The sequence below is a fragment of the Lepus europaeus genome, chromosome 4 (genome assembly GCF_033115175.1).
Source record: "Lepus europaeus isolate LE1 chromosome 4, mLepTim1.pri, whole genome shotgun sequence".
In the NCBI taxonomy this organism is placed as follows: domain Eukaryota; kingdom Metazoa; phylum Chordata; class Mammalia; order Lagomorpha; family Leporidae; genus Lepus; species Lepus europaeus.
In genome coordinates this window covers 147,743,288-147,771,240 of record NC_084830.1, presented here as the reverse complement: position 1 = coordinate 147,771,240, position 27,953 = coordinate 147,743,288, and the positions used below count along the sequence as shown (strand labels likewise).

Sequence of the window (27,953 nt, the reverse complement as noted above, 5' to 3'; positions counted from 1 at the left end):
GTGGCTCTGAAAGGAACCGGGTCCTCCCCAAAGCCTACAGCCTCGGGCTAAAATAGACTAGGAAGAAATGAATTTTGTAGTTAGATAATTCTAGACTTTGGCGAATTTAATTTTGGATTTTAATTCCTTTGACCTTACGTGTCTGTGGGATTAAATTTGTAAGAGGATTTGAATCACTGGACTTTCTTCCTGTGAATTTCAGAGAGAATTTATATTCACATCTGGCACAGTTCCAGATTTTCAGGTTTTTTTATTATGTAGAATCTCTGACATGCTGCATTGGATAATGTGACTGGCATAAATTGGGATGGAAAATAGAGAATAATCAGCTTTGGACACTGAACTTTTTTTGTAGAGTTCAACCCAATTTTCTTATTAAAAATGTCCCGCATTTTGGACTTGAGGGTTTATCTATCACTTCCTCATTGTTAGATTCAGATTTAACATTTCTGGCAAGAACAATACTTATGCTAGGTGTTATTTGCTTCTTACTCAGTTATTATTGGTAATAGCATGGGGGGGGGGGTGTCTCCCATTTGCTGTCATTCCACAAATACCCCCAACAGTCTGGGTTGAACCAGGGCTGGACCTGGAGCCCGGAACTTTCCGCGGGTGTCGCACAGGGTTGGCAGGGACCCAAGTACTTGAGCCATCGCCCCGCTGCCTCAGGGGTGCGTTAGCAGGAAGCTAGTCAGGAGCAGAGCTGGGGCCGGAACCCCAGCAGTCCGTCGTGGGGTGCAGATATGGGGTACGGGCATCCCAAGCCCGGGGCTGTGCGCAATGCCAAATGCTGGTCCCAGTGATGTTTTTGTTTTTGGGGTTTGTTTTTTCTAAAAGAAAGGCTTCAATTTCATTTGGGCCACGGCCCGTGGAGAGGCTCCAGGGTGTAAGACGCTGCCCAGTTGCTGGAGGGAGAGGCCCTCAACCCATCGGGCTGGGGCGGCTCCCAGCGGTGCTCAGGGGGAGCCTCCCCAAAGACCCCCGCCCCGCCAAGCCAGGCGGTTGCCGTCTCCTGGCGACCCCATCTGGGAAGCGGCTCTCCGGGGAGTCGCAGAGACCCGCGTGCGTGCGGGCAGAAGCCTGGGCACGAAGGTCCGAGGGGGCCGGGCAGAGAGCGCGGGGCAGGCCCTGCGCGGCTCCGTGGCGGCCGGGGCCTGAGCGCTCTCGGCGCCACCGGAAGAGGGCGCGCACGCCGCGCGGGTGTTCGTGCTCAGGGCGCGCCCGGCGCCTCACGGCAGTCAGGTCTCTTTCCCCGTTTGCGATTAAGAAATGATTGGGCAGAGGCTGAGCCCGGCTCTTTCATCCAGTGGTGCGTTAGCATGGGCGAGCCTTGCTTGGATCAGTTGTCTTTCAGTGAATTGCAAAAGGATTTTTTTTTTTATTTGAACATTTCTTCTATATTTACTAGTCGGCACTTTTTTTTTAAAGGGTCCCGCAGTACAGATTTTTCCCATGTATTCTTAGACTCGGGTTGGCCACACTTTGAGGACAGGCGTTTGGCGGTGAGTGGCCGCTGCGGATTGCAGCTTCCTACTGAAGGAGACCCTGAGGGGCCCCTGGTCAGTGCTCAGGTATTTGGGTTCCTGCCAGTCACCTGGGAGGCCGGGTTTTGTTCTGGGTCCCTGGCTTTGGTCTGGCTGTTGAAGGCATTTGGGGAATGAACCAGCAGATAAAAAATCTCTGCTTCTCCCCGCCCGACACTGCCTTTCCAATAAATTGAAAATAAATGTTGAATTTTGTTAATTGCTCAAACTTGGCCACTGGAAGCCCCTTCAGCCCATCTCCTCTGAACTCCTGATGTGATCTCCTCATTCTTCAAGCACTTCCACTCCCCAGGCTGCAGGCACAGATACCCCGTGTTAACCTTGAACTGCCCCTGACAACACCTGGAGGCGGCCATGTGTTTCAAGGAACCCTGGTACCTTCAGGTTGAGGATGGCATTTAGAAACCACGAGCAGGGTGTCACATAGCAGTGACTGTTATTAGGCCTTTCCAGTAGCTTTGTTTTCAGTCATCAGTGTATCTTCTCAACTTCATAGGGATTCTTTCTCACCATCCCCCATTTTGGTTTTTATCTCCTTTCTTGCACCATGATAACTCTCCCATTCTCACTAATATCTTTACTTATTTGTCCCACAGAACACACACACACACACACACACAAAGTTACAGCACCTAGGACAAGCCCAGGTTGTAAAGTACAAGATTTCTTTGTGCTTGTGCTTGTCTTTAGAAGTTATGCTTAAAGGTCAGTGTGCTGTGTTCAAAGTTTCTTGCATAACATTCTCTGTGCGTTTATGTCTGCAGTGTTTGTACACAGTTGACTTTACTTGGTTCTCATACTGGACTTCAGGGTCTGTGTTTTTATGTTTGTAACGTACTTCCCGATTGCTCACTTTTCGGTGTCTCCAGCACTTCTTTATCCGTATCAGTAGAAGGTTTTACCGTTGCCTGGCAACTTCTCTTTCTCCAGTTCTAGGGGTAGTCTCAATAGGAAAACCTGGGTCTCTTGGGTTTTCTGATAATTACAAAGAAGAGAAATGCAGGAGGTGCGTGCAAGAAGTGAATCGGGCATGAGACAATTCCTTCTCTCTCCGGAGAGAGAGGCATAGGGATAGCTGCAGTAGGGAGAGATGGAGAAAGGCCTTCAAGCTTCCACGCCTGCGGAGAGGCCGCTTCTGCAGACGTGGGAGGCTCGGAAGTTGGCAATACGAGTGTTCCGAGTTCTCCAGGTAGCGCATTCCAGATATTTGGATCTACTCTTGGCTGGCATTATCCTAATTTCCTCTTAAGAGACTATGTAAAGTTATGAACTAAAATAATAAAATTTGGCAACCTTGAGGAGCAAACATTGCTTGGCTTACATCTCTTTCAGAGTTTACATCTTGCAGAATCTCTTACAGATTTATATGGCAAAAGTTCTTGGGTTTCATCTCATAACTTGAGTGAGTAATTTGGAAAACTTAGTTTCATTCTTTCTTTTTTAAATTTACTTATTTATTTGAAAGAGTTGCACAAAGAGAGGAGGAGAGGCAGAGAGAGAGGTCTTCCATCTGCTGGTTCACTCCCCAATTGGCTGCAACAGCTGGAGCTGCGCCAATCCAAAGCCAGGAGCCAGGAGCTTCTTCCAGGTCTCCTACGTGGGTGCAGGGGCCCAAGGACTTGGGCCATCCTCCACTGCTTTCCCAGGCCACAGCAGAGAGCTGGACCAGAAAAGGAGCAGCCAGGACTCAAACCGGCACCTGTATGGGATGCCGGCACAGCAGGCGGCGGCTTTACCCGCTGCGCTACAGCACCAGCCCCAGCTTCATTCTTTAAAACGTCCTGTGATACTAGAAACAGTAGCAGCATCTCCACAGTCCTTGAATTCCTCCCACAGTTTATAAGGCCCAGTGGCAATAGCATTTAGAAGCCCAAAGCCTTGCCTTCAATTGGTACATCAATAAAGATGGAATTAAAGGACTGATTTAAATAGCTGTTTTTGCTCTTTGCCACTGGTCATGAAAATGCCAGCTCTCCACCACCCCATGCCACCTTTTCCTGAGAATCTATTGCTTACACACATTCCTGTTAAGAATTTCTCCATCTTGAAACACTCCTGACAAGTAAAATAGAAAGAATAAAAATAAACTCTGCAGATAATACCAGGACCCTAAATAAAAGCAGAGTAATGGTCTGTTGCAAAGCTCTACAGCTGCTACTGCACACAGGAACCACAGCTTGCACTGTTGTCATCCCAGATATTCAACACTGGATCCAAGGGTTGGCAACACAGACACTGTTGTGCCTGCCAACCTGATGCTGCTGCCACTGACACCAGAAAGAAGTCACCATTGTCCTTGTTCCTTTGTGCCATTAGTTTCAGATTCAAAATCCCAGATGAGTGCATCTGATCGGCAGAGCCTGAGTCAAGGGCCTACATCCCAGCTGGCACAGAAGCTGAGATACTAGGTGTCTGTTCATTTCAGCTTCCCTTTGGGGAGGCAAGGAATCTCTCAAATAGAGAGGAGATTCAAAACCTGTACTTCAATAATTACAAGTGGGGCAGGCATCTGGCCTAGCACTTGAGATAGCAGTTGGGATTCCCACTTCCCGCTTCAGAGTGCCTGGGTTCAAATCCCAGCTCCCCTCCTGATTCCAGCTTCCACCTAATGCACCCGGGGAAACAGCAAGTGATGGCTCGAGTAGTTGGAGCCTTGCTACCCATGTAGAAGGCCTGGATTAAGTTCTTTGCTCCTGGCTTCCTCCTGGCCCAGCCTTGGCCATTACAGACATTTGGGGAATGAACCACAATATAGGAGCTCTGTGAGATAAAAAATAATTACAAGTATCCATTATGCATAAGATGCTCTGAGCAAATACCACATGATATAGTAGATATTCAAGTTGTTTATATGTAGTACTACGTTTAATATTTATAGCACAGTGCCTGTCTCATAGCAGGCACTAAAAATTAGCAATTGCTATTAATGTTATTGTAATGGTTTGGTAATTGCTATCATAATACTGTCATCATTACAAAATGTCAACCTATAGAGAGCAATGAACAAGAATCAAATGAGAGGGGCAGGTGTTTGGTGTAGCAGTTAAGATGCCACTTAAGACACCAAGGTCCCATATCTGAATCCCTAGGTTTAAGTTCTGGCTCTGTCCCTGATGCCAGCTCTCTGCTAACGTGCACCCTGGAAGGCAGCAGGTAATGGCTCAACTAGTTGGGTCCCTGGCAACCACATGGGAGACCTGGATTGGGTTCTTGTCTTCTGTTTTCAGCCTGGCCTGGCCCCAGCTGTTGTGGGCATTAGAGAGTGAACTAATGAATGAAGGACTGTGTGTGTGTGTGTCTTTGTGTGTGTTTCAAATAAATAATAATTTTTTAATCAGAGGTTCTGCCACACCCCCTGTCCCTTTCTGTGAGAGTTCACACACTGGCCACCACACCAGCTTGCCTCACTACAGAGGAAGACAGTCAATAAGATGTTCTGCAGCCCAGGAGATGTCCTGACCCCAGACTCATGCCTTGGCAGCCCCGTAATCTCCCTTAGGAAGCATGGACTCAAGTCAGACAGAAACAGTCTTTGTTAAAACTTATTTTTTGTTTATTTGAAAGGCAAAGTTACAGAGAGAAAGAGAAAGAGGTCCTCCATCCGTTGGATCACTCCCCAAATGGGCACAATGCCCAGGGCCGGGTCAAGCCAAAGGCAGGAGCCTGGAACTTCTTCCAGGTCTCCCACATGGTTGCAGGGCCCACGCACTTGGGATATCTTCTGCTGCTTTTCCAGGAGCATTAGCAGGGAGCTGGATGGGAAATGGCATGGTCAGGACTCCAGCCGTCACCCATATCGGATGCCAGCATTGCAGGCAGCAGCTTAACCAGCTATGCCGTAACACTGATGCTAGAAACAGTCTTAATGGCAGGACAGAAAGAAAGTAGCTGAGTCAACAACATAATAGAAGTAGGACAAACTTTTTATTAGCTGTATGTTCCTGCAGTCCTAGTATGCACATCCCTTTGCAATGTGACTTTTCTCCTCCTGTGCAGGAGTGATGTCTATTAATCTACCCTGCTAACTAGCCTTGACCAACAGAATGTGCTGGAAGTACCACTATGTGAGGTCTGAAGACCATGCCTCAGTGGACCCTGTGGCATGTTTGCCATCTTGGAATGGTGTTCCTGAGAACCATATTCTGTGATGAAACTTGGGTGGAAGACAACATAGGGAGAGGCCGAAGCATCTACGGTAAATGCATCGTGCTGCCAAACCCTCCATTGGATATGGCTGCACGAGTTAACCCAGGGGAGATGAGCAGGAATAAGAACTAAACACAAGCAGGAGAAATAATAAATTTTTTTCCCTGCAGTCAAACATTGATCTCTCACTGTAAGACAAGATATTAAAACATCTTCAAAGGTCAGGGCTGGGGTGTAGTGAGTTAAGCCAGTTCAAGACCCAGCAGCTCCACTTCTGATCCAGCTCCCTGATAATGTACCTGGGAAAGCAGCAGAGGATGGCCCAAGTGTTTGGGCCCCTGCACGCACATGGAGACTCAGATGAAGTCCCTGGCTCTTGGTTTTGCCCTGGCCCAGCAGCGGACATTGCAGCCATCTGGGGAGTGAACCAGCTGATAGATCTCTGTCTCCTTCTCTCCAACTTTGCCTTTCAAATAAATAAAAAATAAGTCTTAAAAAAAGGAGGGGGGAGTCTAATGCTGACATGATTTTTGCCATTTTCTTCTTTGCTTTTTTTTTTAAAGATTTATTTATTATTTATTTGAAAGTTGGAGTTACACAGAGAGAGAAGGAGAGGCAGACAGACAGAGAGGTCTTCCGTCTGCTGGTTCACTCTCCCATTGGCCACAACGGCTTGCAACTGTTTTATGGATTTTGTAGGCTACTTCTAACCTACACAAATGAAAAATACAAAATAATGAAAATAAGGATAAATGACCACTTTGATTTTGTGAGTGGCTTATTCAGTGATAAACCAAGTCCCAAATCTTCAATCTGACATTTGATATTAAGGGTAAGAGTTACTTCCCTCACAGATCAGGTCAATCAAGCTATGATACCATAGTCCCCATAGAAACTAGCTTACACTCCAGTTACCATCCCAGTATCTCCAAGTTCTGAGCCACCAAACAGCTCATTCGTTGCTGCACCCCTTCTGCATCTTGCCAATCAAGGAAAGGAAAATGCAGGGAGATCTTTTAGGGGCTTGGCAATGGCCTGAATCATTTCCTCACATATCTCAGGGACCAGACTACAGACACACGGCCCCACGCAGCTGAAGGGAGGCAGGGAAATGCAGTCTAGCTTTATGGGAAGAAAAAAGAACAGTTTTGGTTAGCTTTTGCAATGTTATAAGTTACCTCAAAATTTAGTGCCTTAAAATAGGATTCATTCTCTGTTTCTGTGGATCAGGAATTTGGAAGTGTCGCCAGGTGCTTCTGACCCGGGGACTCTCGTGAGGTTGCAGTGGGATGTTGACTAGGATCCTAGTCATGTGGAAGCCTGACTTGGCTGGGCAGTCTCCTTCCAAGGTGGTTTGTTCACACAGCTTGACAGCATTGCTGACTGGTGGCAGGCCTCCGTTGCTCTCAACACAGACTTGCTCAAGTGTCCTTGGCCATAGTGGCTGGTTTACCTGAATGTCTTGTATTAGACAGGGTGGCTTATAAACAACATTTACTTCTTACTTCCTCTTGGCTGGGAAGTCCAAGATCAAGTAAATTGTCAGATATAGTTTTGCTGAGAGCCCACTTCCTGGTTCATAAGGAGCTATCCAGTCTCATCCCGTAAGGACACTAATCCCATTGATGTGAGTCTGTCCTCACCATCTGATGATCTGCTAAGGTCCTACCGCCAATCGGAGGTTAGGCTTTGCAGCATCCAGTAGGTGTTCGGCCTGTTGGTACGACAGGGGTTAAGATCATTGTATCCCATGTTAGAGTATCTGGGTTTGATACCCACTACCACATCCTGACTCCAGCTTCCTGCTGGAGCAGACCCTGGGAGCAGCCATCTTCTGTGGCATTCCCAGGCTCATTAGCGGGAAGCTGGACTGGAAGCAGAGCAGCTGTACCACAATGCTGGCCCCCCATATTAAGTCATTCTTTATTGTGACATTAATTCCCTCGATCTTTCCCCAAGAAAAAATATACAGCCATAAAAATAAAAATAGTAGGGAGGGGCCGGCACTGTGGCACAGCGGGTCAACACCCTGGCCTGAAGCGCCGGCATCCCATATGGGTGCCAGTTTGAGTGCTCCACTTACAGTCCAGCTCTCTGCTAAGACCTGGGAAAGCAGTGCAAGATGGCCCAAGTCCTCGGGCCCCTGCACCTGTGTAGGAGACCCAGAAGAAGCTCCTGGCTTCGGATTGGTGCAGTTCCGGCCATTGCAGCCAATTGGGGAGTGAATCAATGGATGGAAGACCTCTCTCTCTGCCTCTCCTCTCTCTGTGTGACTCTGACTTTCTAATAAATATACATCTTTAAAAAAAATAGTAGGGAAAAAATAATGGTCTTTAAAAAAATCCTCTTGGGATTGGGAAAGGCTTTTTAATTAAATTCATTACAAATGGATGTGTGAGCTATACAAATATTTTAAACACCATAAACAAAGTAAGGAGGTAAATAACAAACTAGGGGGAAAATTGTTACACATCAAGGGCCAATTTCCCCAAGTAAAAAAACTTGAAAAAAAAAATCACTAAGAGGGGCTGGTGCTGTGGCATAACAGGTAAAGCCACCGCCTGCAGTGCCAGCATCCCACTAGTTTGAGTCTCAGCGATTCCACTTCCAATTCGGCTCTCTGCTATGGCCTGGGAAAGCAGTAGAAGATGGCCCAGGTGTTTGGGTCCCTGCACCCATGTGGGAGACCCAGAGGAAGCTTCTGGTTCCTGGCTTCAGATTGGCCCAGCTCTGACCGTTGCAGCCATTTGGCAGGTGAACCTGCAGATGGATAACCTCTCTCCCTCCCTCTGCCTCTGTCTATCTGTAATTTTTCTCAAATAAAAATATTTTTTAAAATAATCACTAAGAATAAAAAAATTAGAAGAAAAACAATTTTCAATTAAATATGTCAAAACCCTACTAAAGATCTTTTTAGAGATCTAGAAGAAATCCGTATGCACAAAGAGAATGGAAGAGGAGAAAAAACCAAACAAGAAATGTCAAGTGAACTTTGGAAGCTGCAAACTGCTTACATGAAGGAGAACCACTCCAGTTACAGAACACTAGGAAGGGTCCATGTCAAGACTAAAACCGGGCTGATGCCGTGGCTCACCAGGCTAATCCTCTGCCTGCGGTGCCGGCACACCGGGTTCTAGTCCCGGTTGGGGCGCTGGATTCTGTCCTGGTTGCTCCTTTTCCAGTCTAGCTCTCTGCTGTGGCCCAGGAAGGCAGTGGAGGATGGCCCAAGTCCTTGGGCCCTGCACCCGCCTGGGAGATCAGGAGGAAGTACCTGGCTCCTGGCTTCAGACCGGATCGGTGCAGTGCCCGCCATTTCTCTCTGTCTCTCTCTCTCTCTCATTGTCTAACTCTGCCTGTCAAAGAGAAAAAAAAAAAAAAAAGACTAAAACCAGAAGGGTTGGCTGGTAATCTACAAAATCAGATTCTGATGTTCCCTCAATTCCATATAGCAATGTGTAGCTTCCAATGACAGACCTTTCACCCCTTCCAGATTCTTCAAGATGAGAAGAAATGTGGGCTGGATATAAAGCATTCACTGTTTCTAGATCCACTGTCATTTTCTGGACCAATCACTTCAGTGAGCCTGTGTTCTTAGAAAATACAATGAAGAGTAGAAAATCTCCTCCTAGGCTAATATTTTGAGATGAAAGGATATTCCTAAGTCAAAGCACTGAATTTAGGAATTCTTATCATTTGTCTTCCAAGACCAGTCAAGCTATTATCATTCTATGAATGCAATGTTCATATGTTGAGTCATCCTAGGCAAATGAAACCTCCAAAACTAAGAGCCCAACTCCCTACATTCCAACAAATACATTTTTTAAAATAATCAATTCAGAGAGACTATAAAAACCATGCAATAATGTCTTTTATTATGTATGTTTTTATTTTTCGCCAGTATTTCCTCAATCTGTATACATAGGCAAAAGTATGCTGTTTGACATTAGATGGCAAACTTTATCACTGCCTGGAAAAGGAACAATTGGCCTAACATGCTTAACCAGGAGGCCAGTTCATCTGCCGACCCCCAAGAACGTGGAGATGAACGTGATAGACCGACTGTCCGCCATCGGAGCCCTCGTTCACCACCATTCGGTAACCCTTCTTTAGGCCCAGGTCAGCAGCACATTTCTTGCCAACAATCATTAAATGTCCAAGAAGCTGGAAAAGAAAAAAAAAAAAATGTGTTAACTAAGAACAAAGGATTTATGACTTCTTAGCATTAAATAACAAACTATCATGCTAAAATATCAAATTAAAAAACTGCAAGCTTGGGCAAATATTTGGAAAACTCAATCCCTATATAATTTAAAATTCATTAAGATTATGTATTTATTCAATACTAATCTCAATAAGGACATACATTTGTTACTCAATTTGAAAATATTTTTTTCTTAAAGATTTATTATTTGAATTACAGAGAGAGCGAGTGAGCAAGCGATCTTCCATCCACTGGTTCATTCCCCAGATGGCCACAACCACTTGTGCTGGGCCAATCCAAAGCCAGGAGCTTCTTCCAGGTCTGCCATGTGGGGGCAGGGGTCCACAGACTTGGATCATCTTCCACTGCTTTCCCAGGCACATTAGCAGGGAGCTGGATTGCAAGCAGTCAAGCAAGCAACCAGCTCGAACCGGCACCCATATGGGATGCCAGCACTGTAGGGGCAGGTTAACCTGTAATACCACAGCACCAGCCCCAAAAACTTTTTATTTTAAAGATTTATTTACTTATTTGAAAGAGTTACAGAGAGGGAGAGACAGAAACAGAAATCTTCCCCTCCACTACTACTATCTTCTACTCCCCAGATGGAACAGTCAGGGCTGGGCCACACCAAAGCTAGGAGCTTCATCTAGATTTCCCCCATGGGTAGCAGGGGCCTAAGCACTTGGGCCATCTTCCAAAGCTTTTCCCAGGCCATTAGCAGGGAAATGGATCTGAAACAGAGCAGCCAGGACAGGTACCAGCACCCATATAGGATTTCAGTATTGCAGGCAGCACCTTTACCCGTTACACCATAGTGCTGGCCCCCAGATTAAAAAACTTTTTTAAAAAAGATATATTTATTTGAGAGGCAGAATTACAGACAGAGAGAGGGAAAAACAGACAGATCTTCTGTCCACTGGTTTATTCCCCAAATGGCTGCAAAAGCCAGAACTGGGCCAATCTGAAGCCAGGAGCCAGAAGCTCCTTCTGTGTCTCCCACATGGATGCAAGGATCCAAGAAAGCACTTGGGCTATTTGGGCTATCTTCTACTGCTTTTCCAAGCTATTAAGAGGGAACTGGATCAGCAGTGGGGCAGCCAGAATGTGAACTGGAGCCCATATGAGATGCCGGCACCACAAGCAGAGGCTTAACCTACTATGCCACAGTACTGGCCCCCTGAAACTTCCCATTTATACTCCAAGTGGTATTTAAAGTTTTCTAAATAAAACAAGATATCCTGCTTTCTTTGTATGGGGTAGTGTAATAACCAGGATAGGTTTGGTTGTACTGTGGTAACAAACCACCCCGAAGTTTGGTTAACAACAAAATGTACAGAAGCGTTTCACATTCTCTACAGGTTCACCACAAGCTAACTAGGCTATAGATTCCACATCTTTTTTCAGTTTCTGATCTAGACTGATAAAGCAGTGACAGAGTTAAAAGGGAATAAAGCAAATCAGGTACTGGCTTTTAACATTTCTACTCAACAGACACTTAGCACTTGTGCTTGGATTCACTGGCCAAATCAAATCTTAGAACTAGGCCTGCCTTTAGTAAGGCAGGAAGTATAATTACCCCTAAAAAAAAAAGTGGTGAGGGCCAGCATTGTGATACAGCAGGTTAAGTCACTGCCTGAGACACCAGCATCCCATACTGAAGCACTAGTTTGGATCCCCGCTGCTATGCCTCTGGTCCAGCTCCCTGCTACTGCACCTGGGAAACCAGCAGATCACCCAAGTGTTCAGGCCCCTGCTACCCACATGGGAGACCAGGTTCCTGGCTTTGGCCTGGCCCAACCCTAACCACTGCAGCTATTTGGGGAGTGAACCAGCAGATGAAAGGTTCTCTTTCTCTGTTACTCTGCCTTTAAAATAAATCTTTAAAAAATAAATAATGGGGCTGGTGTTGTGATGTAGCAAGTAAAGCTGCCACCTACAATGCCAGCATCCCATGTAGGTGACAGTTTGGATCCCAACTGCTCCACTTCCAATCCAACTCCCTGCTACTGTGCCTGGGAAAAGCAGAAGATGGCTGGAGTACTTGGGCTCCTGTACCTACACAGGAGACCTCTCCTTTGGCCTATCCCAGCCCCAGCTGTTGTGGCCATTTGGGGAGTAAACCAGCAGATGGAAGATCTCTATCTTCCTCTCTTTCTCCTTAACTCTGCTTCTGAAATAAATAAAAATAAATCCTTTCAATAAATAAATAAGAGTAATAAGTACTTACAAACAATCTAGATACAATCTACCACGAAGAACATTATTAAAAATTTTAATTGAGACAGTGCTCCAAGGCAAAACCAAGTAATTCTTTCTGCTCCCTGTGAAATCAACTGTACCCTTCTATGTTGACAAAAAAACCAGTGTGACCAACTAATCCTTGTTTGGGATGCCTTTTTTTTTTTTTTTTTTTTTTTTTTTGACAGGCAGAGTGGACAGTGAGAGAGAGAGAGAGACAGAGAGAAAGGTCTTCCTTTGCCGTTGGTTCACCCTCCAATGGCCGCTGCGGCCGGCACGCTGTGGCCGGAGTACTGCGCTGATCTGAAGGCAGGAACCAAGGTGCTTCTCCTGGTCTCCTATGGGGTGCAGGGCCCAAGCACTTGGGCCATCCTCCACTGCACTCCCGGGCCACGGCAGAGAGCTGGCCTGGAAGAGGGGCAACCGGGACAGAATCCGGCGCCCCAACTGGGACTAGAACCCGGTATGCTGGCGTTTGGGATGCTTTTGTGTAGGAATCTTCTTCACCTGTTCTTTTGATATGTATATATACATAATTTGATGAGAAACAACTTGTACATTCAAAATTAACGAAAGAACTAAAAGTTGGGCCTCAAAAAATGAATGTGAAAGTCTCACATCTCCCACTGGTGGAAGCTTACTCCAGCTGGCCCAGGAGAACACTGCCTATCAGGTACAGAAGCTCCTCTTTGCCACTGCGCCCAGATGCTAAGAAAGCAAAGCCTGCTCCAGAAATGAGGGCACTTCCGGAAGTAGAAGACCGAATACAGGATGGCAATATTGTTTGCTAAATACTGTTTCCCTACTGTATTTAATACTGAACAAATGTATGTGAAACATTTTCTCTGTCTTTTGTGACCTTCAGTGCCTCATTGACATTTTAAGAATCAAATTATGGCTTTGGCCAGAACAGGGACACAACCGTAAGATTCAGATTACAACAGACCTTACTGCATGAACAACACAGTTCACAGGTGCTGAGGCTTAGAGGGCCATGGGAATAGAAATACATGACTCTGTCTACCTTCCCTCTTTTCTTGCCATAGAAATGAAAGCAGCTTCCTTCCTTGAGGGTTTGATAGAATATTGGGAAGAAAGGTTAACCTGCGCCATTGTTCTCTTCCATGAGAAACCATAAACCATGAACTGAAAGTTTCAGGTTTTTCTCTGGCCAACCCTCCCACCTTTAACTTTTATTAGAGAAGAAAGTTGGCAATACACAAATAAACTCCATCTGCAAATGCAAACTGCGCATAAGCTGATTAAAGAAACAGAAACAAGATGGCCCAGGGTGACACCAACTGTTTGCCTCAGGACCTAGATAGTCCTCAGGAAAAGCTACCAGCAGATACTAGGAAGTTTACTGGGCAAAGCAGAATATTTTGTCACAAAACATTCTGATAACCAAAGAAGTCTCCAATCAGTTCCAAGTAGGCTTAACTATTAAAAGCCCAAATTCAAGAAAGAAGATTTCTGTGAGTTAACTCTGAAATCAGGTTTTGAAATCGTAAAAAAAAATCCTTATTTAAAGTGTTGAACTATATACAGCATGTACCTGTGCTGGTCACAAATTTAATTATGAGCTAGCAAAGTTTTAAAGCTGGTCCAGTAAATTACTGCTGACAATGAACAGTGTATTCTTTGTAAAAGAGCTGACCTTAAATCTCCAATTAAGAATGTTAACTGAGTAAAAATTCACAGTCTACCCTGACCGACAAGAGCTGCATTTGAATAAGGTCTGACTTCAAAATGCCAGAATTGTGCAATCAGACTGAATGTTAAAAACAGTATTCTGATGTTTTCAACCTTCTTATGACAAGTAAGATGGCATTTCACCATTAAGCACTCACTGTAAGCTTTGAACTCTCTGGTTAAAAATTAATGTCCTAAAGTTTTAAGTTTCAAAAGTATCTTGCTTTAAAAAGGTATCCCCCAAATAAATAGGTAAAATGCTGAACACAAAACATCAATTTCTTAATTTCAATATCTTTAAATATTTTGTGAGATACTACATACAGATAAAAATGAAAACATGTGAATCAAATAAAGAACAGTAACAGAACACTACCTTCCAGATCAAGAAATAGAACTTTACACGATTCCAAGTGACCCAACTCAGTCACACTTTCTCCACCTATGTCCCTACTCCAAAGGTTACCAATCTTTTTCTCTCTGTGGTTTGACTTTTAAATCTCTTTATGGAATCTGTTGGTGAACATTAGGTTCTTAAATTTTCATGTGCTCGGCCGGTGCTGTGGCTCAACAGGCTAATCCTCCACCTAGCGACGCTGGCACACAGAGTTCTAGTCCTGGTCGGGGCGGTGGATTCTGTCCCGGTTGCCCCTCTTCCAGTCCAGCTCTCTGCTATGGCCTGGGGAAGCAGTGGAGGATGGCCCAAGTCCTTGGGCCCTACACCCCATGGAAGACCAGGATAAGTGCCTGGCTCCTGCCTTTGGATCAACGCGGTACACTGGCCGCGGCAGCCACTGGAGGGTGAACCAACGGCAAAGGAAGACCTTTCTCTCTGTCTTTCTGTCCACTCTGCCTGTCAAAAATTAAAAAAAAAAAAAAAAAATTTCATGTGCTCAATTTAACCTTTTCTGTTTCTAGACTGTACCTCTTGTTTCTTGTGAAGAAATCCTTTGCAGCACCAAGGTCATAAAGATAGTCTTAATTTTGGCTACTAGAAAAAGCATCCCTAATAGATTTTTAGTGGACCTGAAATGATTTTTGTACAAAGTAATAAGCTGTCCGGTTTTATTTTTTGATATGAATAATAATTATCCCAGCATTATGCTATGTCCATGATTTGCTTAAAAAAAAAAAAAAAGACTAGGGGGCAGGGCAGCAATTGGTGCTCGCAGTTGATACAGCTTGGGACAAGAGCATCCCATAACAAAGTGCCTGAGTGTGAGTCCTGGCTTCTCTACCAATTTGGGGTTCATGCTAATGCGCAACATGAGAGGCAGCAAATGGAGTCTCAAGTACTGGAATCCATGCCACATATGTGAGAAACCAGCTGAGTTCCAGGCTCCTGGCTTCAGGCTGGCCCAGCCCCAACTGCTGCAGGCATTTAGGGAATGAATCAGCAGATCAAGATCTCCATCTGTCTTTCTCTGACTCTGCCTTTCAAATAAATAAAGATAGAAAAATAATGAATAGCAATGGTGAGGATGTGGAGAAACTGAAATATTCACACGTTGCTGGGGAGGATATAAAATGGCCCAGCAGCTTTGGAAGACATCTGGGAAGCGCCTCAAAAGGATAAACATTGTTACCCTAGGGCCCAACAATTTCAGTCCTAGGAATATATCTGAGCAAATGAAAATTTATGTCCATACAAATATGTGAAACAGACGTTCACAGAGCATTATTCACAGGAGTCAAAAAGTAGAAAAATAAAATGGGGCCTATCTCTACAATGGAACATTATTTGGTCATTAAAAAAAAAAAGAAGAAGAAGAATGAAGTACCAAAACATCCTATGGGAAGCTTGACAACATTAAGTGAAAAAAAAAAAGTTACAAACATCATATAGTGGATCCATTTCTATGCAATGTGCAATAGGCCAATCTAGAGATGAAAAGTGATTACAGGTCCCCTTTGGTGCAGTGGCGGGGGACATGGAGAAGTGGGCAGAATGGAGAGCAACTACTAATACCTTTGGAGTTTCTTTTGGAATGAAAATGTTCTGAAACTAGCTAAGGTGATGGTTGCCTAACTTTGTGAACAAAGCAAAAATCAGTGACCTGCATACTCAAAATAGGTGGAGCATATGACGTGAATTACATCAGTAAAGTTGCTTGTTTTTACGTGTGTCTATCCAAACTGCTCCAGTTAAGTCACTTCATGTAGTAAACGGAGAGGGTCCTTGAGAGAAGCATCCCGTACCAAGCTCATATACGACTTTTTCTTTATGAAAATAAGTGAAAGAACAGCAAGCACTGTGCTTCAGTAACAGGCCATTCCTGTCTGCCTTGAGGGAAAGCCAGCATCTCCTACCAAGTGTTGGCCAAAACGTTTTGTTTAGTAGTAAAGAGGGAGAAACCTACTGTCCACCCTTAAAACACCGCAAAATGAAATGGATTTCATCACAGACTACCGACTTATGCCCTGTAAAGGGGAATAAAAAGGACAAAGATATCCTTTTTCTTTATCGGAACAGCAGCACAGTAGAGCCAGCAAAGGCATTCACTTTCTCTCACCAAAGGGAAATGTCATCAAAATATTAAAGAGGCAGCCTTCAGAAAGAGGGCTGCTAGCAAGTAAATAGATGAATTTGGTCATCGTTCTTCTTAAAAGAATGAGATTCTTCAGCTCACCTGTTTTTTGATGTCCTTGAAATGTTCATCTCTCTGCTTTGAAAGAACTGAAATAAACTCTAGTCCTCCCAAGAATCATTCACATCTTTTGCAGACCAAATAAAACCCCAAAAACTTACACTTAGTAACCCAATCTCAAAGGAATTCTCAAGACAAAGGAAAATGAACAGATACTAAGCACTGAAAAAAACAAAACAAAACAAACAAACAAAAAAAACACCTGACCTTCTCTGGCATTCACAGCTACTACCTAAAACTATCCAGCTTTACATTACTCAAACTAGATATATCATAAAAAGTTTTGTCAGAAAGCAAGTATTATTCAAGTAAAACCATTACCCTGAATTAGGGGAGTATTTACAGTTTTTTATTATTATATAATTTCAGGGAATTTTGTTCCCTTTTTTCTACTCAATCTTAAAGGATAATGAAATTCAAGTAGAATATAGATTTAGAACCAATAAACTCATTAATAATGAAAATCAAGATTACCAGAAAACATAGTTTAAAGAAAGATATAGAGTAGGCTTTTGTCCTAACAGGTAAGCCATCACCATTCCACCCAAACTCCACACTGGAGTGTGGGTTTGAATCCTAGCTTTGGCTCCTGATTCCAACTTACTGCTAATGTGGATCCTGCCACCCATTTAGGAGACCTGGATTGAATTCCTGGATCCCAGCTTTGGCTCCCTACCAGGACACTATGGGCATTTTGGGAATAAGCCAGTAGATAGGCACACCCTCTGCTTCTCAAATAATTTTAATTTTTTTATTTACATATATACAGATTTAGGAGCATGGTGATACTTTCCACCTTACCTTCTCTCCTACCCACACTCTTAGCCTCCCTCCTCCTTCCTTTCATATTTTTTCTTTTCATTTTTCCAGTGACATACTTTCAGTTTATCTTATAATCATATGCCTAACCTCCCACTAAGAATGCAACAAATAGAAGAAAAAAAATCCACTGTTCTTCAGCAATAGACAAGCGCTGTAATCAATAATCACATCTCAAAATGTCAATTTTGCTCATCTACATTACTTTTTTTGTTTTCTATTAGTTATCACAGGGAAAATGTGTTATCTGTCTTTTTTGGACTGGTTTCTTTTCACTAAGCATAATGGTTCAAATAATCTGTTTAAAAAAACAAATGTTTAGAGCATTTATCAGCCTTCTAAATATTTGGTTTTCAAGTATAATGAGATTAATTGCTTATATATAAGATTTGGGGCACCTTCCGGCTCTAAAATATTGTTTTCCAGCATAGATGACAAAAATAGTTATAATTCCTCTCATTTACATGTAAGTTAGCAATCTACAGCTAAGTTCCAGAAAAAGTATTTCTATAAAGTTCTATAAACAACAAAATGATGTTCACTAAAATAATGAAGATTAAAATAGCTTGAGAAATTCAAGCTTTTAGTAAAGATTTCCTTTGGAAAAATATTTACTCTATAGGTCTAAAAAACCCTGATAGTTAAACAAATGTCATAAATCCTCACAGAAGGAGCAACTTATGCATACGGGTGAAATGATGGAAATTTACAAAATCTTTCAATGTGATATAATTCCATCTTACTGAGTTTACTCAAGATAATTTACCTTTTTGTGACCACTCAGAGTTCTAATTATAACAATTAGAAATCCTATCCAGTAGGATGTAAGATATTAAAACCTATTTATTTTATGAGTAGTTTCTGTACTATTATGCTTTACAAGTAACATCTTTATGTCACAGGTTTCTTCATTCCTTCTACAGTTAAGTAATCAATTCTGACTAGCTCTAGCAGTCCCTCCAAGAGTCAGTAACTTTCTCTCAAACACCAGAATTTCACAGCTTTAATATTTTCCATTCATATATTTCTGTCTGATTGAAACATACTATGCCAATTCCTGGTCTGAAGACATGCTAATAAAATAAATCTTATTTCTGAAGGTACCCCCTTTAGAAAAAAATCACACTTTATATAGCACATTGGACTCCTTTTGGTAATACCCTTAGGAAGATGAAAATGTGACATCACTTTAAGGACAAAGTTTGATCCCCCATTTTAAAAAGCAAGAAAAGAAACTGTCAGGAATTTACTTACACTTTCATCAGCCTCCTCTGCTGCGGAAATCTGGGATATATGTTTCTTAGGGATCACCAGAAAATGTGTTGGTGCTTGAGGGGAAATGTCGTGGAAAGCAAGGCACTAGGAAAGAGGAAAAAAATCCAAGTTTCAGTACATCATCTAGTAGGCTAACACTTCAAGTATATACTGAGCACTAACCACGTGGAAGTCGCTGTACTAGATGCTAAGGAATCTACAGGATTCACAAGGCCTTTTCTTGTGCAACTTTTGAGGCTCATGGAACACTGACTTTAAACAAATAAAAGTGTAATTACCAAAGGTCGTGCATGTTGGGAAAGAAGAGCAAAGGGTGAAATACATGATTACCTCGCAAAACCTGATGGAAGTTGAGTGTGACGGACAGCCACTCTAAGCAAGTGGCATTTAAACAGAGCCAGTGGATGAGCAGAAATGAGCCTCCCAGTCCGTCGACCCCTCCAGGCTGATCTGGGGTCCTTCTCAGGGCGCCACCCTCGGGGCTTCTCCAGCTGCCGCCCACCCCACTCTACCGCAGTGCTCTCCCTCAGCTCCAACCTCTGCCTTCCCAACACAGAATTTCTGAAGGAACTCCTGATTCCCCTCTGTCCCTCCTGCCCACTCCCTTCCCCCATCTTTCCAAGGTCAAAGTCTTAGTTTTCTGTTTTTTTCCTTTACTGTAGTGATTGGTAGTCACATATTTGATAGCTTATTAATACCCATTCTACTCAACTACTTAAGAAATAGGCCCATTTTCTTTTGTGGAACTGAGTAGTTTAAGTAGCATTTAGACAAATTCCCAACCACACTGGAAGCGTCTGTTCCTAAACATACGACATGAATGTTTTCGTGCCCTCGGCTCTCTACTGATGCTTAAAGCCACCGGTGTGTATGTGTCTTTGGGGAAACCTTACCGGGCACGCCCTACAAAATGCTGCATCATTTAGAACACTTCATGCCGTGGTTCAAACGTCAGTATTTCGAATATCATTCACAGTACGCAACTGTGGACTTTTAGATAGACATCATGCTTCTAAAACAAAAGAAGACCCTCCTAACGAGCGACAGATAAAGGTAGTTAAACGAAATTCACCTTTAAGGAACCGAATTCAATCTTAGTTAACGCTTTGAATCTAAGTAAATACTACTAGCAGCGTCAGATGAATCGTTTTCTTATACTCCCCATTTCTGACATATGTTTGCAGAAACTTTTCCTAACTAAACGAACCAAGCATCTTGCCAAGCTGAGTATCTGAGATCCACACCCACAAACACCAAAGTCCGCGAAACACTGGCAATTTACCCATCAACAGGGACTCCACCTCCAACGAAACCAACCAAATAAAACCTTCATGTTTAGCTCCTCGACGTGCAAGAGTTTCCTGTCGAATATAAAAGGAATCTTCCGACCGCTTCTGAGCGCGGAAACCCTCGGCCGGGAACGTGGGATGAAGCGAACCCCGGGCGTGGGCGCGGGCTTATCTCCGGGTCCGGGGGCGCCTGCAGGCCGGAGCAGCGCCCCGGAACGGCCAGGGCAGGCCGGCCGCGCGCGGGAGATCGCGGAGATTGGGCCCGAGTCAGGGCGCGATCGGGTTTCTCCCAGTCAGGCAGAGCGCTGACGAGATTGCGAGATTCCTGACAGCGGCGAGGTCCCAGGCAGCCGGGAGCCGGCGCGACCCGCACACGCGCCTGGGCCCCGCGGCCCGGCCCGCGCCCGCCGCTGATAACGCGTAACCGGAGCGCCGGCACGCGCCGGCAGGCCGCCTCCGGGCGTCCGCGGCCCTGCCCGCTGGCGGGGGGCCCGTCCCTCGGCCGAAAGCCCGCGTGTCCGCAGGCCGCCGGCCCGCGCCTCAGCCCACCGCCCGGCGACGCGACCCCGGCCCCTACCCGCTCATCCTCGAAAATGATCTTGGCCGGGATTTCCTTGCGGATGATCTTCCCGAAGATCGTGTCGCCACCAGGCCGGGCGACCTGAGCCTTGGCGATCTCATCTGCCATCTCGGGCTGCCTCCCGCGCCGCGGCCCCGGGAGAAGCGCAGAGGAGGGAGGACGCCGGGAGCCGGCAGAGGGCGGGCGCGCGCGGCCAAGCCTGCGCACCGACCGCAGCTCCCGGGCCCGAGCGCGCCCGCGCGTGCGCACCGGCGACCCGGGCGGCGGGTGCGGCCCGCGCGCGGGAGCCGCGAGGGAGCCGCCCCCAGGGACTGGCCGAGGCGGCTCCAGGGAGACGCACCCGCGCCGCACTTACTTATTCTTTTCCTGGATCCGGGGAAGTGGAGTCACTGATGTTAGCCCTTAATTCGCCTGGCCACGTTGGTGGGAAAAGCTGAGTCCTGTAAGAGAGATTTGAGAATTCAGGCGGTCCTGGCCACAATGCTGGCTGAGGCCCCAGCTGCACTTCTGTGCAGCTGAAGGTCTTCGCGGCTGCAGTGAAGCCCTCCATGCTTCTGCTCTGTCTAGCAGTGGTTCTCAACCTTGAATTCACAGGAAAATTACCTGGGGAGCTTTTCAAAATCCTGAACCTGGCTGCACGCCAGAGCAATTAAATCAGAGTATCCGGCGGGGCGACGCAGGCATCAGTAGTTTGCAAACCTCCCTAGAACGTTCTACAAAGTAGTTTGCCCAGCCGCCATCATCCTGTAAGATGCTCCACCTTAACGGAACGGAACCTTCCTCAGTCCTGCATCTCCCGCCCTATCGCTTAGTTTTCCACATACTGTGTCTACTTTGCTCATCTCTCATTTCTTTTCAGGTTTATTTTATTTATTTGAATGGCAGGACGCTAGAAGGAGAGTGACAGAGATCTGCCATCTACTGGTTCACTCCCCCATATGGTGGAAACAGCCCCAGATGGGCCAGGCAGAAGCCAGGAGTCAGGAACTCCATCCTGGTCTCCCACATGGGTGGCAGGGGCCCAAGTACTCCAGCCATCATCTGCTACTTTCCCAGTCATATTAGCAGAGAGCTGCATGTCAAGAGGAGCAGCCAGGACTCAAACAGTACTCCAGTATGGAATGGCAGCATCACAGGCTTTGGCTTAATCCAGTGAGCCATAACACCAGCTCATCGACTTTGATTTCTGAGCCCATTTCCCTCTTGCTGAGGTCACTAGGGACCTCCACTCACAAAATCCTACAGGCAGCTCCAGTACACATCCCACTAGACCTCTCGGCATTATTCGCCACTGTTGACCTTCAGCGACAGTCTTCACGCTCCTACCTGTGTGAATGCTCTGTCTCCTCCTGGTGAGCCTCCAGTTCCAGACCTCTCAATGGGTGTGTGCTTGGCCCTCTTCTCTAGCGAACGCCCAATTTCCAAGTGTCCATCTTTAGGAAAAATCAACTATACCTCCTGAACTGCCCTATGTGATTACAGCTTACCTGTGAAATTGTCTCCTAAATTAGTGATTCATTTTCATTTCAAAACTCCCATTTGCTGCTATCAGAGACATTACTGGGACATTTGGTGAAATCTTAATCTAAATAATGTTAATCTCTTATTAAGGTAGTTAGAGATTGGAAGTCATGTTAACATCTCCTTTCATAACCACAGCAAAATTATCAAAATCACTTGGTCTGGGGTAGAGTCCTACAAATTGGAGTTCCTGCTGGCCCTGGAACCATACTTTGAGTACTGCTGATGAAAGGGAATGCCTTTGCTTGTAGGGGAACAAAAACCCATGGAGGTATTTAGGAGTTGCAAGGTTTATTTCTGCAATTTGATTTCAAACAGCTCAGAGAGAGAGATTCCATATATACAAAAATAGAAAAATGGACAAAAGCATTTGCAGTAATATGTTAACATTTGTGCAATCTGAGTAAAAAGTATATGCTCATTCTATGTATTATTCTTGCCACTTTTCTGTACACTTGAAATGGTCAAAGTAAAAGGTTAAATCACAGACTGGGCGTTTGACCAGCAGTTAAGATCCTGCATTCCACAACAGAAGTAGCTGGGAATGGCTCTGCCTCCTGACTTCAGTGAACATCCTGCTGACACAGACCCTGGGAGGCAGTGGTGATGGCTCAGGTGACTGGGCTCCTGCCACCTGTGTGGGAGAACTGAATTGTGTTTCCAAATCCCAGCTGTGGTCCGCTTCAACTCTGGCCACTGTGGCCACTGGGCAGTGAACCAGTAAATGGAAGATTGTTCTATATGTCTCTCCTCTCTCTCTCTCTCTCTCTCTCTCTCTCTCTCTCTGTGTGTGTGTGTGTGTGTGTGAGAGAGACTCAATTTTTTTTTAAAACTGGAGTTCTACTTTTTTTAAGTTTTTTTTTTTTTTTTATCATCCACTTAAAAGGCAGAGCCACACTGAGAGAGAGAGCACGCACTTCAGTGTGCTGGTTCACTCCCCAGATGCCTGCAACAACCAGGATGGACCAAGCCAAGATAGGAATCCATACTACATAGAGTCTTCCACATGGATGCAGGGGCCCAAGCACTTGAGCCATTATCTGCTACCTCCCAAGGATTCAACAGCAGGAAACTGGAAATTATTTTCTTAAATGTTAAAAAAAAAAAGTGTGCTGGTTTAACTAATAAATACAGCTAACTCTCACTCAATCCAAAAGCTTAAATACCTATAGAGAAATTACTCCAAAGTACTTGTCTCCTGATCTGCCTGTTAACTTAATTTCAAAATGGTCTATGAAACACATGGCTACCTACTCACTACCCCCACTTGGATATATATCAGGAAGTTCAACTTTGTTTTTACTTCCTCCACAACAAACAAAAACTTCCTCTTGCTGTATTTGCTATCACCATTCACCCAGCTGGTCAAGCTAAAAACCTAGAAAAATCTCTAAATCTTTCTTCTGTTTTCAACACATATCAGGATTCTAATCACCTCTCACTTCCTCCACCTTCAAAGACTCCAGTCTAAGCCTGTACCATAAGTTGCCTGAAGTACTTTGAGATCCTCCTAGTTGGGAGAGATTCTCTCCTCCCACAACAGTTTGCAAAAAAAGCACCCCAAATTATAAAATATAAATCATGTTGCAACTGTCCTGCTAGTACTAATCCATGGCATCCCATTACAGAATGAAAACAAACATACTGGGGGCCAGCACTGTGGCTTAGCGAGTGAAACTGCAGCCTGCGGTGCCGGCATCCCATGTGGGCAGCAGTTCGAGACCCGGCTGCCCACTTCCGATCCAGCTCTCTGTTATGGCCTGGGAAAGCAGTAGAAGATGGCCCAGGTCCTTGGGCCTCTGCACCCACGTGGGACACCTGGAGGAAGCTCTTGGTTCCTGGCTCTGGATCGGCGCAGCTCCGGCCGTTGTGGCCAGCTGGGGAGTGAACCTGTGGATGGAAGACCCTCTCTCTCTCTCTCTCTCTCTCTCTCTCCCTCTCCTTCTCTCTGTGTGTGGCTCTGACTTTCAAATTCATAAATAAGTCTTTAAAAAAAAAAAGAAAACACGCTTACCGTGGCTTACGGCCCCACGTGATCAGCAACATGTCTGCTCTCCTACCTCGTTTCCTTCCATGTCAGCCTTTTTGAATGTGCTCACCCAAACTAGGAGGGGTAGGTAAGGCAGCAGATGCCCAAGGCCTAATCCCTAGAACCTGTGAATATCTTACCTTACATTGCAAAGGAGATTCTTGCAATTTGATTAAGTTAAGGATCATGAGATGAGAAGATTGCTGGATTAACCAAGGAAGCCTCATGTAAGGACCAGGACCTTTGTAAAAGAAAGACAGAACACAGAGTGAAAGCAGCAGATGTGATTATTTAAACAGCAGCTTACAATACTGCCTTTGAAAATGGCAGATCCGTGAAGAGGTGGCATTCTGGAAGTGAGACTGAGTGTTGCTGAATTAAAGTCTGGGTTTCCAGCAGAGCTCCCTTCTTTTCAGAAATTCTAGGGAAAATCCTTTCCCTTGCTTTTTCCAGCTTCCAGAGACTACCTACTTTCCATGATTTGTAGCACCTTCCTCTTCCTTAATCTCTAAAGCCCGCAGTGGAGGCTCTTCCAACCTCCCTCCCTTCCTTCTTCCACTTACAAAGATCCTTGTGCTTACATTTGGCCTACCAGACAATCCAGGATAACTTTTCCATCCTAAATCCTTAATCATATCTGCAAAGTCCCATTTGTCGTGTAATAGAATCATAGCTTTTAGGGATGTAAGCATAGACATTTTTGGAACCATTATTTTGTCTACTACACAGTGCCACATACTCACATTGTGAACATGTTGAAATTTCTTATTCAGCTCTATGCCATAAAATTGGAGATGCATACAGATCAGGACATATTCCCAATAACAACCAAAACAGTAAAGAGCCACCTCATTTGTGGAGCCATTGAAGGAACCCCATAGATCAATATAAGAGAAACCCCAAGACTGAATTGACTTTTTGGCACTATAGAAACTATTTCCAGATATCAGCAGATAAGGAGTTTTGGTTAACCGAATACAGGACCCTAGTTAGCCAGAAATTGGGCAATGATCCTGAACTGGAAAATGGAGAAAAGCATCTTTTCCTCATGGTCAGCATTCAGAAGATGCTGTAATACAACATCATATGGGGAACCTGTCTTCTGCCAAGGGCCTTTTGGCTATTTGTAACATCACACCTGGGGCATACAAAGTTATCAACTTGAAAATTAGCCTGCCAGATTTACTGAATTTAAAAGTCCTGCCTGTGGTTGCCTTGGCAGGGGCAGACCAAATGATTTTGCTGGCCTTACACTGCCCTGGCCATACATTTCCCACACCGGCTTCATGATTCCCTAGATAAAAGGCATTATCCAGTTCCGCTTGTTTAATCACTCACATTAAGTATTCTGTATGTCTAATACACCTTAATAATAATTTTTTTAAAAAGCGGACAATTATCTCGTTAGCTTTTGATGACTTACAATAATCTTTAAATTAATAGACCACAGAAAAGGAAAAGGGCCTTGGGGACTCATTGGTCCAAATCTTTCTACCAGGAATGCTGTGCAGGTATAGATATGAAATCAGCACAAAGTTGCTATTTTTCTTGACGCTTGTAAAGACATAAAGTAAAACACTGAAGTGCTTTATGATTGTTTATGACCATGATGCTACTAATAAACCACCCATTTGCAGCCTCTTTACAGCAGAACCAAGTAACAAGGCAAGTTGAGAAGGCAGGATGCAGAGGGAGACTGGAAGCTTTGGGGCCAGACACAGTGGATTTGTACCCCAGACTTCCATTTAGTAGCCACGTGAACTTGAGTAAGTTCTCAACCTCAGTGTCTGCATGAGTTAAGTGAGGGAAAGTACAAATAAAACTTTGAGGAGTCAGCGTTGAAACCAGGTTGTGGTGGTGAGTGCTCTGCTCTTATTTATGCACATTTCATTGGAAATGGTTGCAGCTGGGAACGTTCAAGTAAGGGCTCTTTAACAGACGGGCCTGACCTCCAAACAGGACGCCAATGACGCACAAGTGCAGACGCTATCCGTTAAATAACCCGATCTATGCACCAGAAGCTTCTTGGGCCGGAAGTGTCTCTGCCCCTAACTAACATGGCGGAAAGGTGATTTCCGTTCTCTTCCAGCCGCCAGTAATTGGGCTCCGCAGCTTCTCGCGGTTTTACGGGTAAGCAACACCTCTCCGTCGTCCTCCAGATGAAGGCGGGGCAACGAAGGAAATACTGCCTAGTGATTGGTTGCGGCGCTCTAGGAACGTGGCTACAGGGCGTTGGATACTCCACGCTCGGCTTTAACTGGTTGCCAAGAGGCGGGGCGACGCGACCACTACAGAAGTGGCCGCCGCGGCGAGGAGAGCCATGGGTCGGGCGGCGAAGGTGACAGGGCTCAGGAGCGGGTGGGGTGGTGCCGACTGGGAGGGTCAGGGGGTGGCCTTTCGAAGGTTTCCGGAGTCTGGCGGCTGGGCGCGGGACCCGCCATGGAGGACGCGGCCGCTGCCTCAGAGGAGCCGAGTGGCCAGCCGAGGGCGGAGGAGGTGGGAGGGAGGCTGCCCGGGCGCTCGTACTTCTGCTTCCTAATAGGGTGCGGAGCGCGTGTCTGATGCGGGCCAGCCCCGTGAGCACCGCCCCGGTTTCAGCCCGGCCCAGCTCGGGGAGGCGTGGGCGATGCGCCGGCCGTCCTGAGCTGCAGCCTATGCTGATGGGCACAGCTGGCGGGGACACACAGAGGTGCACAGCAGCCCAGGAGCCGAGGAAGCCGAGTTCGCACAGACACGGCTCGCCCAAAGTACCACTCCCTTAGCCAGACGGAGCGGAGAGCCGTGAGATCTGAGTGTGCAGCGGGAGCCCCGGCCCCTCCCAGGTCACCCCTCTCAGTCCCGGGTCTGATTCCCTTCTTGTCAAGCCGATGCTTGTTCCTGGCCGGGGCACGCATCTTCGGGGGCAGCCGGCGGTTAACTTCAGGTTAACGCCGTCAGAACGGCCAGCCGGGACTCGCGGGTGCTGCTGGTGAGCAGGAATCGGACTGGGGAGGGGGAAAGGCCTGCTACAGCCCCGTGAGGGAAAGCAGTGCGCTGGGCTGGTGAATGACGGAGCCACCAGGTTGTCCTCAGTGCTTCTGATCTTGGGTTATCAGCAGACTTTAATGTGTGTCACAGCACCCACAGGAACACTTGGACAGCGTTATCCATGTGAGGAATATAGTGACTGCCCGTGAAAGCTATTAATAATGGTAAATGCTAGCCAGCGTGCAGCCCGTATCGACCAGGCTTCACGGATGCAAAAGTAAACTGACCCCGGGAGCCTTCATGAAGTCTAGCTGGTAGTAAGATTTTGAACAAGTTTTTAATTACAATTGTAATAAGTGCTTCAGAATGAAAATACAGTGTGTTCTGTACACATATAACTAGGATTTATTCTATTTGGAGGAACACAAAAAAAAAAAAAAAGAAAAAGAAGCCTCAAGGTGGTATAAATAAGGTGAGGCCTGACGTTTGACACTAATCAGCTAGAACAAAGTATTTCAGAAAGAAACTAGCACATGGGAAGCCATTGAAATGGCAGGTTGCTTGGAGGACATGGATACAATTGAAATTAAGTAGGATTCATTCCACCAACACTTGCCAAGGCATACCATCTTTAGTAGGCACCTATACTGAGTAAATGTGGAGGACACAAAGGTGACCTAGAAGGCTTTGAAGAAATATGGAACAACAGTAAGTAAGCATTTAATACGCGAACAGTGTAGTAAGTGCCCAAAGCCGTGGCTGTACTAGGGAAGAGACTTTGAAGGGATGCATAAATACGACTGTCTAAAGTGGAATCTAGTACAGAAATTATATCATACTTATACACTGTTCAAATTGGCCCATTACTTAAGAATATTGAGGTCAAAGGGGTAAATAGTTTATCCAGGCTTATAATAAGTGACAATGTCGGATTCATACTGATTTGACTATAAAGAATCCTTTTTCCATATACCATGCATAAATTTATCCAATCAACCTAA

At 45.3% G+C, this 27,953-nt stretch overlaps 2 protein-coding genes across 5 annotated transcripts in view; one reads left to right on the top strand and one right to left on the bottom strand.

Moving 5' to 3' along the window:
- Positions 1-9,540: 9,540 nt before the first annotated feature.
- Positions 9,541-20,647, bottom strand: HINT1 (histidine triad nucleotide binding protein 1). The gene is made up of 3 exons (XM_062189224.1): positions 20,433-20,647; positions 18,546-18,650; positions 9,541-9,851 (listed from the first exon to the last, which is right to left on the bottom strand). The coding sequence occupies exons 1-3, from the start codon at positions 20,541-20,543 to the stop codon at positions 9,687-9,689; spliced, it is 381 nt and encodes a 126-aa protein (XP_062045208.1). The 5' UTR covers positions 20,544-20,647; the 3' UTR covers positions 9,541-9,686.
- Positions 20,648-26,218: 5,571 nt separating this feature from the next.
- Positions 26,219-27,953, top strand: part of LYRM7 (LYR motif containing 7) — a 39,484-nt gene continuing 37,749 nt past the window's right edge. For all 4 annotated transcript variants that reach the window (XM_062189220.1, XM_062189219.1, XM_062189222.1 and 1 more), the window contains exon 1: positions 26,219-26,323. In XM_062189220.1, coding sequence (XP_062045204.1) covers positions 26,306-26,323 — 18 coding nt within the window. In that variant the 5' untranslated portion in view covers positions 26,219-26,305. The remainder of the gene's footprint in view (positions 26,324-27,953) is intronic.